The 12,358-nt window shown below is 45.7% G+C and overlaps 1 protein-coding gene across 2 annotated transcripts in view; it reads left to right on the forward strand.

Annotated features, from left to right (window-relative positions):
* The window catches only part of MRC2 (mannose receptor C type 2), a 115,909-nt gene that overhangs the window by 68,170 nt on the left and 35,381 nt on the right, over positions 1–12,358 (forward strand). For both annotated transcript variants that reach the window (XM_007482540.3, XM_007482539.3), the window contains exons 8-14: positions 1,773–1,927; positions 3,304–3,411; positions 5,073–5,188; positions 6,121–6,269; positions 6,567–6,784; positions 9,806–9,948; positions 10,713–10,815. In XM_007482540.3, coding sequence (XP_007482602.2) covers positions 1,773–1,927; positions 3,304–3,411; positions 5,073–5,188; positions 6,121–6,269; positions 6,567–6,784; positions 9,806–9,948; positions 10,713–10,815 — 992 coding nt within the window. The remainder of the gene's footprint in view (positions 1–1,772; positions 1,928–3,303; positions 3,412–5,072; positions 5,189–6,120; positions 6,270–6,566; positions 6,785–9,805; positions 9,949–10,712; positions 10,816–12,358) is intronic.

Raw genomic sequence — 12,358 nt, forward strand, 5'->3', positions numbered from 1 at the left:
TCCAACCTCACTATCAGCTGGCTTCTCTTGAATGTCTCAGAACCATTGAAAATATCTTGCAGCTTAATCCCTGCCCTTGCACCCACTTATCCTGAATGCACCAAGATTTTTTTTCTGGTTCCATGATTCATGTTGTCTCCCTCCCCTCATCCCTTTCCCCTTCCAGAGTTGACAAGCAATTCCACTGGGTTACACACACATTCTCTCTCTGTCTCTGTCTCTGTCTCTCTTTCTTTCTCTCTCTCTCTCTGTCTCTGTCTCTGTCTCTGTCTGTCTGTCTCTGTCTCCGTCTGTCTTTCTCTCTGTCTCTCTCTGTCTCTGTCTCTCTCTGTATATTATCACTTGAACCCATTTCCACATTATCCATTTTTGTAAAACAGCAATCCTTTAAAACTAAAACCCCAAATCACATACCCATAGAAACAAGTGATGAATCACGTTTTCTTCTGGATTTCTACTTCCATGTCTCTTTTTCTAGATGTGGATAGTATTTTATTTCATAAGTCCCACAGAATTATCCTGAATTATTGCATTGCTATTAGTAGCAAAGTCAGTTACTTTTGATCGTCCCACAGTGTTTTAGTTACTGTGTATAATGTTCTCCTGGTTCTGCTTATTATATGGTATCCGCATCAGTTCATGGAGGTCTTTCCAGTTCTTAGAGAAATCAAGCAGTTCATCATTTCTTATAGCACAATAGTATTCCATCACTACTATATACCACAATTTGTTCAGCCATTCCCCAACTGAGGGGCATCCCCTCGTTTTCCAATTTTTTGCTACCACAAAGAGCGCAGCTATGAATATTTTTATACAATAGGTCCTTACCCATATTTTTTACCTCTTTGGGATATAAACCCAGTAGTGGTATTGCTGGATCAAAGGACATGCATTCTTTTAAGCCCCTTTAGGCATAATGCCAAATTGCCCTCCAGAATGGCCAGACCAATTCACAACTCCACCAGAAATTGAATGCTCCAAGATTACTGGCATCTAGATCCCTGCTTCTGCCTCCTTTACCTCCATCAGCCCACTTCTCCTGAATTACTTAACATATCCTAGACCCACCTCTGTTTTCTCTACTTTCTCAAAGAGAATCCTGGAGAGGAATGGGAGACAGAAGAGCTTTTAGAGAAGAGATTCTTAATCTGGTCTTCATGGGCTATCTAATAGATTTTGTGGAGTCTGTATGTTTATTTTTAATATTTTAATATAATGGGTTTCCTTTGCTATCCTATTTATTTTTATACATTTAAATATGCTTATGAGAAAGTTTTCTAGAGGTTCATTGGACTGCCAAATGGTCCATGACATAAAAAAGGCTATAAACTTCTGCTATAGTTACCAGACCGGAGTAAACTACTTCATCCCATCCCCTGGCCCAAGCCAGGTAGGACCACAGACTTGAAGAATACCAGAATGTTGGAGATGGACCTCAGACAAACTCTCTCATGTTAGAGAAGAGGAACCTGAAGCCCAGAATGAGGCTATAATTTGCCAGAGGTCACACAGTTAGTCAGTAGCACAGCCCAGCTGAGAATTCAAGTCTCCTGATTCTCAGGTCTGGACTTTCCTCTTTATTCCACTGCATTTCTTTCAGATAAGTTTCTACTAAGGTCCACAGGGGTCCTATTTTGCCCCTGCCTCTTTCACACTCTTTCAGGGTGACCAGTTCCTGAGAGGGCTAATCACCCTCCCCACTCTTTTCATCCAACTCCCATTCATTCCTCCCCTATGTTCACTCCCTGTCTCACTTCTCCCCACCTGGGCAGAGGTGGAAGAGCTATGGATCGGACTGAATGACCTGAAGCTACAGATGAACTTTGAATGGTCAGATGGAAGTCTCGTACAGTTCACCCACTGGCACCCCTTTGAGCCCAACAACTTCCGAGACAGCTTAGAGGACTGTGTCACCATCTGGGGACCGGTGAGACTTCTCCCATTGACTCCCACCAATTTGCACCTCTCAAAAAAACTAGAGTTGGGAGGAGTCAGGCTTATAGATTTAGAACGGGGTGGGGGGTGTTGGTGGTGGAGAGGAAGACATTAAAGATCATCTCTGTCCAACCTTCAAATGGAAACCCAGAAAAACGAAGGGATTCCTACAAAGGATTGCTGTTGTTAAGTCATTTTTCAGTCATGTCTGACTTTTTATTACCCTTTTTTGGGGTTTGTCTGGCAAAGATACTAGAATAATTCATCATGTTCTTCTCCGGCTCATTTTACATAAGAGGAAACTGAGGCACAGAGGTTTAAGTGACTTTCTCAGGGTTATAAAGCTAGTAAATGTCTAAGGCTGGATTTGAATTCCAGTCTTCCTGACTCCAGGCCCAGTATTCTATCCACTATGCCACTTAGCTGGCCCATACATAGGATACTAAGTGGCAGAACCAATATTTGAACATAGATATGAATTGAAAGCCTTTGTTCTTCCCACTGCATTATGGCTTCTCTCTTCTCTGACCTTTTGAAAACATTTTTTTTTCTGGAGATTTGGTCTCCTTATCTCACCCAAGTTGTAAATGAAGAGGCCATTCAGGGACCCAACCTCATAATTGGCACAGGAGCTTTAATTTGCCTTTTTTTTTCTCCTGACCTGGACTGTTTTGTGACTCCTCAGGAGGACTGGTACCCCCTTTTCCCTGAGAGCTCACCATAGGGGTGCTATATTTAGTTTGAAAACTTGATTGGTTTTAGCCCTCCTGTAGCTCAGAGCTCCCAAGCTCAAGTGGTCTGCCAGCCTCAGCCTCAGCCTCAGCCTCAGTGGCAGAGTTGGGGCTTAAACATGGGTCTGCTGATGTCCAGGTCTCCAGTCTAAGGTTTCATCTGCTTTGCTAGCACATTAATCTATTATTTCATTTTGTCCTCACAACAACTTTGCAGTAGGTAGAGCTGGTATTATTATTATCCACGTTTTACATATAGGGAAATTGAGGCACAGAAGGGTGAAACACCGAGACCACGCAGTAAGTTGCAAAGTCAGAATTCAAAACCAGATCCCTTGACTCCTAGTTCTTGGTCTTTATATAAGCAGTGAGAAGAATACAGTGGGTTCTACTATACTGACCACCTGGAAATGGCCCTCAGGCACGAAGACTGATAAAGATTTACACAGAGTACTCTTAAGTACTCTGGGATACAGGGGCAAGTCAGTGGCAGAATTAGGTTCAGAAGCAAGGATTTTTGGGGATATGGAATAGCCTGGGTCGAGGCCATGAGGATAGTAATGGGCCATCATATGGGGGCTTCCTCCTACCTTGGAGGATTGGGCTGAGTCACTTGCTATCTCCCACCATCTTTTAGGATGGACGCTGGAATGATAGTCCTTGCAACCAGTCATTGCCCTCCATTTGCAAGAAGGCAGGCCAAGTTAGCTTGGGTACACCAGAAGAAGATCATGGATGCCGAAAGGTGAGGATCATAGTGGAATAACCTCCTGGGGCTAAACCGAGGCCCATAAAGGTCTTTGGAGGGGGCTCGGGGAAGGGGAAAAGAAAATGTTGTAGCATTTTGCTCAATTATCCTCACTCTCTGATTACCTCTAATGCACAAAGGGCCACTATTGCAAGGGTAATAATGGCACAATCCTTGGGGCTGGGGGTTTCCCTTTACTTCTCTCTCTTCTTCTCAGACAGCATCCACTCAGGTCCAAGTCACTATCTCCAGGGGGAATGAAGGGAGATATCCTCTCTTCTTTGCACACTGGGGGAAGACAGAGAGAACAATGAATAGGATGGGTGCAAAGAAAACACAACTGGAGGTGTCCAGTACCTCTCAGTGAGACGTATGGCCCTGCCAATGCCATCTCAGTTCAAACTGATGAGATGGACTTTTCAGCACTTTTGCCCATCCCCAGTCTCTGGTTTCCCAGGCTCCTCCTTCACCATGGGTGGGTCCAGCCAAGGGGGGAGGGATGGGGATGGGTGGGATGTGGAGAAGGGAGAGCCTGCAGCCAAGGAGCTGGGGCCTCTTATAAAGAAAACTTTGTGGTGTTTTGGCCACAGGAGGCTCCATCTGCCGGAACTAGAGGCCACATTCCTCCCCAGCTGGCTCTCTTGTGCCAGCTTGGCTGCTCCCTCTGTTTTTCTTTGGAGAGAGAGGGACAGAGAGAGAGAGAGAGAGAGAGAGAGAGAGAGAGAGAGAGAGAGAGAGAGTCCCTCCTACTATGCCAGGCTCTCCTACTTCAGTCAAAATTGCAGACAAAAACCAGGTCCTGACTTGGGATAGTGAGAAGGGGAACAGAGGGGTATAGTGTTGAGGGTGTTAGGAATGAAAGGAAGGGGGCCCCAGAAATAAGGGGAAGCACTCTAGTTGTGGTCTCTTCCACCCCACAGTCTTCTAGCCAAGGAGCCTCTTGCCCCCAAAGCCTTTCTCTAGGGAAGGGGAAGATTAACTCTCATCCTGCTAAACTCTTCTAGCCAGATTGTCTTGGCCACTAACCCCACCCTTGAATTGGGGGTATAGCCTCATTTTTCATGTCTTCCTGGTGAGGATGTTAACCCTTTTCATCTAGGGTGTCTTAAGACAATATCAGTGAGAGTTGAATGTTTTGATTCTAGAAAAGCCCCTAAATCCACAGAAGAAATCAGTAGTTTTCCCCTGTAGCATCTGGTTCCTCCCTCTTTTCATTCATACTCTGTCAGGTAACAGAAGATCCTCTGTAGGTTTTATGATTTCCCTCCTTGTTCTGGTCCCTCTCAGGGTTCCATAATCACATCCCCCAATGCCAGCCCTGAAACAGCAACGAGAGAGAGGAGGCAGCATCCCTACCTCCCTTCTGTTCTCTTTCTTCCTTGCTTCTGTCTTGCCTAGTTATTGCCCTGTGACTTTCCATCTCCAGTGTCCTATTCATCTGACATTGGGTTTTGTCCACAGCTTCAATTTTCCTTTTCATCTTCTCACTCATGGCAATGTCCTGAGCCAGGAGAAGACATTAGGGGGCTCAGATTCTGCTCTAGTCTTCCTTCCCTGTATATTATATGTGTCCCATAGGAGGAGGGTAGGTAGGTCCCAGTAGGTAGAAGGCACTTCCTTAGATCCAGCTTTCTTCCCTTTTTCCTCTTCCTGATCAGGGCTGGACCTGGCATAGCCCATCCTGCTATTGGCTAGGAGAAGATTATGTGACGTACAGTGAAGCCCGCCGGATGTGCATGGACCAAGGTGCCACCTTGGTCACCATCACCAACAGGTTCGGGGCACAATGAGATGGAGGGAGAGCTTTGGTAGTTCCTTACTTGTTTGGTTGTTTCACTCATATCTGATTCTTCGTGGCCCCATTTGGGGTTTTCTTGGTAGAGATACTGGAATGGTTTCCCATTTCCTTCTCACAGATAAGGAAACTGAGGCAAACAGGGTTAAGGGTCACACAGCTAGTAAGCATCTGAGGCCACATTAGAACGTGGGGAGATAGAGATTCTATCTCGTGTGCCACCTAGCTTCCCAGTTCTTTATAGTCCTGTCCATAGCTCCTCTTAGACATACTTCTGGCCTCAATTCCCCCTTTCACCAATGGGGGCAGATCCCTGCCAAGGCTTCTACTGAATTGAAACAAAAGTGGAGGCATGTTAGATCTCATCCCCCCCATCTCATCCCATTCCATTGCAGGGTCCTAGAAGGGGTGCATACATTTCTTGACAATCAGAATCACAAAACTGATGAAACATCCATTTGGATAGCCTCACTGCCTATGTTCCTTCTAGTTCATGGCTGAGATTTCAAGGACCTGTGGTTGGTTTCTCCACAACTGTCACAGCAGGAAGAAACTTCAAGGGATAATCTGGACCATGCTCTCATCTACCCCCTCCCAGCTACCCTATCCTTCCACAAAGTGGGTCCAAGACTGCCAAAGGCTGAGAAAAAATTTTGGGGGGTGTATTTTACCTTTTTCTCAGACTGGATGAGAAGGGAGAGATGTGGAATAGATAATCATTATTCCCATTAGTGTCAGAACCCAGAAATCTTTTTCTCTTCTCCTCTCTTTATTCTATGATGGAGCTGAGGAGGAGAATTCTGAAGCCAGGAAAAAAGGGAGGGAATGAGCTCTGAGTTTGATGAGAAGAGGCTTCTAAGGCACTCTCATTCTCTTTTTTTTCTGTCTTCTTTTTACTTCCCAACACCCAGGTTTGAACAAGCCTATGTCAGTAGCCTCATTTATAGCTGGGATGGCAAATACTTCTGGACAGCCCTTCAAGACATCAATGGGACAGGCTCCTTCCACTGGCTCAGTGGAGATGAGGTCGTGTATACCCACTGGAACCGGGACCAGCCAGGTAGGCTCCCTTTCTTGTATCCCCCACCTTTGTGCCTTATACTGTCAGCCCTTTCTCTGCTGTACTAAGAACTAGAGGGAAGAGAGGTAGCAGTCAATAGCCAAATCTTTGCCCTTCCCCTTGCCAGGTGGACACCTCCATGTGTGCTCCCATGTGGCATTACTGGAGCAATAAGAGCTTGGCTATTCCCCAGCCCTAGAAGATCCTGGGGTCTCAGGGACCTGGTGGTCAGCTGGAAGGAAGGGAGGAAGGGACAACCCCATAAGGTACCTGCATTTTCTCTCTTCACCCTTTCAGGCTATAGCCGAGGGGGCTGTGTGGCGTTGGCCACTGGCAGTGCCATGGGTCTGTGGGAGGTGAAGAATTGCACCACATTCCGGGCTCGGTACATCTGTCGCCAGAACCTGGGGACCCCAGTGACACCCGAGCTGCCTGGCCCTGACCCCACACCGAGCCTCACTGGCTCTTGCCCCCAGGGCTGGGCCTCTGACCTCAAGCTCCGGTACTGTTATAAGGTAAGGATCCCAGCTGAGGAAGGGCTGGTGAAGGGGAAATCTGCCTAATAGACATTGGGGCAGGGTGCAGCTGTGTTCTAGATCAGTGCCCCAGTGTTGGGGTGAAATCTTTCCACTTTACTCTGAGGGTGTTCGCAACTGGAACATTCTATGAATCCAGTTTGCATTGGTGAGATCTTTGGTAAAGATCTGACTGGTAAAAGTCTGCACTCAAGGAAGGACCAAATTGGGCAGTTTAGAACACCAGGTCAAAAAAAGGATGGAAAGTTCAAACTTGGGTCTGCCCAGTGCAATATTTCCATCGAATACCTTTGATGGAAATGTGATAACATAGAGATGATGATCACCTACAATCTTTGCTCTTATTCCCTGGAGATGGATGTGCTCTTGTCAAGGCAGATGTTTTACTCTCTTGAGATGATAGCAAGTCCTACTTGGACTTCATATGTCTGCTTTAGGCTTCACCTACTCTGGACTTACAGGAACCAGACTCAGTCCTAGGGGCAACTGACCCCCAAGAGGGGGAGAAGATCATGCTCTTACATTCTCTCTTACTTAGCATCCCTCTCCTCCCTCCTCTGCTCAGCTCTCCCTTTCCCTCTTCAAGTTACGCGACAAATCTCTAAAACCGCTTAGGTATGACTCCTGACTAGGATTTCTCCTGAAAGGATGAACAAGTTCCCCTTTCTAGAAAATGTACTCAGTACACAAAGTAGATAGCAGATATAGCACAGATATTTATTTTCCTCCCCATAAAACTGACAAGAGGCTTACAAGACTCAGAAGCACACATTAACCAATGCTTAAAGCATAAAGCAAGCATCCCTATTATATACTCTTCTGGGAGACAAAGAACTTTGTGGAACTTCTGCATAGACACTTCAGTTCATCGTGGATCTATACAGTCCAAATTTTCTGGCCAGCCAGACATGCGTTCAGTCCCGTCAAGTTCAGGATGACATCATCTGCAGTCATTTTCTCTCCTGAGAAGTGGTGGGGTTACAGGAAGCAGCTCCTGCTGAGTTGCCAACACTGACTCAAGAACTCCTGACCTCTCAAACCAATGAGGTTACCACTGGGGCTGGAAACGTCCATTTCTCTGGATGTTTGTTCAGTATAGAACAGAAGAAGCTGCCAGGCTCAGACTCACCTAGGCAAACAAATGTTCTCATTGCCATGCACTCAAATTCTAGTAACTGTTGTTTGGGTTGGGGAGGGCAGAGAAACACTCAACCTTTACTCAGGAGCTGGAAGAATAAGGGAGAGCAGGTGCTGGACTTGCCCCAAGAGAAGCTGGCCCAAGAAAGAGAAGCATGCAGCCTTTATTATTTATTTTCTTTAAAAAAGGGGAAAAAAACCTCTTACCTTCTGCCTTAGAATCAATCCTAAGTATCAGTTCTAAGGCAGAAGACTGATAAGGGCTAGGCAATGGGGGTTAAGTGACTTGCTCAGGGTCACACAGGTAGGAAGTGTCTGAGGTCAGATTTGAACCCAGGACCTCCCAACTCCAGGTCTGATGCTCTATCCATCCAGCCAATTAGGTATCCCTAGCATACAACCTTTCTATAGCTCTTATAGCCCATGATGTTCAGTGGCCATCTTGCTTGACACAACCTAGAGGTCAAGGGGCATAGGAGGACAAATCAGGAGATGCAGTGTCCTCTCGGCAAACTAAAGCACCTGTCCTTTAGCAAGAGCCCTATGGGCATGTCCATCCCTTAAAGTGAGAGCTCTTTCTCTTCTGGATCACCAGCTTTTGTCCTAATAAGTAATAACAATAGCTGACATTTCTGTGGCACTGCAAGGTTTGCAAAAACACTTTATATACTATAAACAGTCAATCAAATAACATTAAGTACCTACTATGTGCTGACAACTAGTCAACAAGATCTATTTTACTTCATTAAAAAAATCTTTACCTTCTGTTTTAGGCAATTGGGGTTAAGGGACTTGCCCAGGGTCACACTTGCCCAGGAAGTATCTGAGGCTAGATTTGAACCCAGACTCTCCCATCTCCAGGCATGGCTCTCTATCCACTGAGCCACCTAGCTACCCCTTCAGCAAGCATTTATTAAATCCCTACTATGTGCTAGGAGCTATGCTAAGCCTAAGTGATAGGGCTACAAATAAAGGAGTCTAATAGGAGAGACAATATATAAACAACTATGTGCAAACAAGCTATATATGGGAGTAATTAGAGATATCAACTAGAGATATCTTTGTAGAAGATGGAATTTGAAGGAAGCCAGGGAGGGCAGGAGACAGATGAGGAGGGAGACATTGCCAGGCATGGGGATCAGTCAGAGAAAATGCTTGGAGGGGCCAAGCAGTCTCCATTAGGGAAACAAACGGGGACTGGACCCATACATGTACTGATACATGGAACTCCCAGGTTAGGAAATTCTTTCTTCTAATGTAGGTTGGCACATTCTATGCAACTAGACTTTAGGCAGCTCTCTAGAGCTCTGGGCCTTAGAACACTAAGAGAGAGGCTAAGTTAAGTGAATTTCTTAGGGTCTTGTAGGCAGCATGTATGAAAGGCAGGATTTGAACTCAGAACCTCCTGGCTCCAGCTTTCTATCCACTGCACCATGCTTACTGCCTCTCAAAAGGAGAAAACTGAGTCTCAGAGAGGGAAGGGACTACTGCAAGGTTTTTAAATAGCCAGTAAATGACAGAACCAGCAACAACCACCTTGATCTCCCCACTGGTTCCCACAGCAGATAGGAGGTATTCTCCGGGGGTTTGGGGAATCGGTCTGGGGGTCAAGCTCTACTTCCTAAAGTCCTTTCCCCTTGAAGAGAATGACCATCTCCTCCACCTCTGTAGTCAGGCCACAGTTTCCAATACAGCCATTGGGATGCCAGGCAGCTCTCTTCCCCTAGATTCCAGGGCAGGGGAGAAGGGAGAGAAGGGTCTAGTGGGATAGTTGGGGCTGTTGGAGAGGTGAGAAGATGCCCGCCAAGCTGGTGGTCCTTCCTCATCCCCGCCTCCACACATACCTTCTTTCTCCCCAACAAGGTATTCAGCTCAGACCGACTACAGGACAAGAAGAGTTGGCCCTTGGCCCAGAGTGCGTGCCAGGAGATGGGTGCCCAGCTGCTCAGCCTGGCCAGCTATGAAGAAGAGCACTTTGTGTCCAGCATGCTCAACAAAATCTTTGGGTATGGAACTTGGGGTGTCTGGGGACATGTGGGCTTGGTTACATGCATGCTCATGTGAGAGGCATCCCTGGAAACTCATTATTTCACCAGGGTAGCCCATTCCCCTTGGGGAGGGCTCAGCTGCTCTTCCAACAGCCCAGGTCTCACCATGTTGGTCCCCTTCCAGTGGTTTCCCATTTCCCAATTCCCCTGGAATCAAACATAAGCTTTTCTGTTTGGCTAGATCCAGCCACACTGGCTGAGGATTAAGGAGTCTGGTGGAGGGGTGGTATGGGTATGTAGAGGGCAGAGGGTGGGAGAAAGATGGCAGCTATATGTGGCCCAAGTGGGGGGGTGCCAACTAAGGGACGTGCCTACGTATGTTTTTCATGTTCATATATATGAGTCATTGTGAAGGTGAGCAGGGAGGTTGAATAGCCAGGTAGTCTAGAGACAGGAGGTCCTGGGTTCAAATGTGGCCTCAGACACTTCCTAGCTTTGTGACCCTGGGCAAGTCATTTAACCTTCATTGCCTAGTCTTTACAGCTCTTCTGCCTTGGAACCAAAACACAATATTAATTCTAATAGGGAAGAGAAGGTTTTAAAAGAAAAAGAAAAAGTGAGCAGGAGATAGGAGGAAATGTTTGGGAGTAAATGGGATCTTCTCTTTGGCTACCCCTTGGCTCCCAAGTCATAGGTCAGAGGGAAGGGTGTCTCCAGGGGTCCTTCAACCTTTTACCCTCTTGACCAGGGCTTGGGTGGGGGTGGGGTGTCTGTGTGGGCAGTGAGTCCGAGCCTGAGATCCAGGAGCAGCACTGGTTTTGGATTGGTCTGAACCGACGAGACCCCCGAGCGGAGAGAAGCTGGCGCTGGAGCGATGGCCTAGGGGTGAGTGAAGGGGGGAAGAAGAGAGCGAACAGGGGTGGAGGGATGAGAATGGATAAAAGTATGGAGTGAGAAGAATAGGAGAGGAGGTGGTATGCAGCTAGGGATGGGGGCCAGGATAGAGAGGATGAAGGAAAAGAAGCAGAAATAGGATTCAGGACCACACAGAAAATGAAAATTAAGGAGCCTGCTACTGCTGCTGCTGGTAGTATGTGTGTCTGTCTTATATGTGTGTAAGTGTGTATATGTGTGTGTTTCTGTGTATACATGGGTAGCATCAAGGCTCTTTCTCCTTCAGAAACAAGGCTAAGGAAACTTATAGCTAGAATGTTTCCTTGTCTGTAAACTGAGCGGCTTGAACCCTGAATTACAGAATCTTAGAATCTGGAGAACCTATGCAGGCATCTAGTCCAACCCAGAACCAAAAAGGAATTTCTACTCTAATGGATCCAACAAATGGTCATCTAGCTTACACCTGGAGTCAGATCTCCAATCGGAGGGAATGCGCTCCCTCTTAAAGAACCCCATTGCACTTATGGGCTATAAACTGCCATTTCTATAGCCTACGTCTTGTCCCCAGGTCCCTCCCCTTCTCATAGTGCTAGTGTCTCCTATTCCCTCTATGAGAAAATATAAAATTTTTGTTCAGCATTCAGAGCTTGCCTTCCCAGTCAGGGTCCAGCTTAATCTTTCTAGGTTTATTATGTATGACTTCCCTTAATATATTCCATATTCCAGTCAAACTGTCCTACTTTCCTTGTATATCTCTGGTCTCCAGGCCTTTGCATTGGCTGTTCCCCATGTCTGGGCTGCTCTTCCTTCCTTATCTCCACCTTTTAAAATCTCTTCTGCCTTTTAAACTCAACTCAAGGGTCAACTCCTACATGAGGTAATCTGTTCCTGTAATGCTTTCTTTCCAAATTATTTGTATTTACATATTTATTAGTGATTTATAAATTACTGGTATTTATGTAATTTTATATATTCTATATTCTTAGATTTATATTTATGTCTCCAAATTATATGTAATATGCCATATTATGTGCTTATATAAACAAATTAAAAAGCTGACAGTACAAGCATATAATATGCTTTTTAAATCTTTAGATAGCTAAATTTATATTTAGATAATATATTTTCATATTATAAATAATGTGTACTCTATTTTCTATATTATATATTTAACATATGCATATGTATACAGACAGTTATGTACATACATGTTTTTTCCCTCTGCTCTTTGAAGACAGACACTGGCTTCCCTTGCAAAGTGTAGACAATTAAAAATGCTGGATTTTTTGATTGATTGATTAGGAAGTATGACCTGGTGTCAAGTGTAAATTCTCCCCTTTGCAACTTCCTCCTTTGCTTCTGCTTCTGCCTTCTGTCAGAGGACAAGTCTAATGCTTCTTCCATCAGAGAGTCCTTTGAACAGTTAAACACAGCTCTTCTCCCCAAAGCCTTCCCTTCTCCAGCTTAAACTTCCCCATTTCCTCCAAATGATTCCTCAGTGACATGGATTCAAGACTTTCTCCCATCCTCTGGC

The sequence above is a fragment of the Monodelphis domestica genome, chromosome 2, assembly GCF_027887165.1.
Source record: "Monodelphis domestica isolate mMonDom1 chromosome 2, mMonDom1.pri, whole genome shotgun sequence".
Classification (NCBI taxonomy): Eukaryota; Metazoa; Chordata; class Mammalia; order Didelphimorphia; family Didelphidae; genus Monodelphis; species Monodelphis domestica.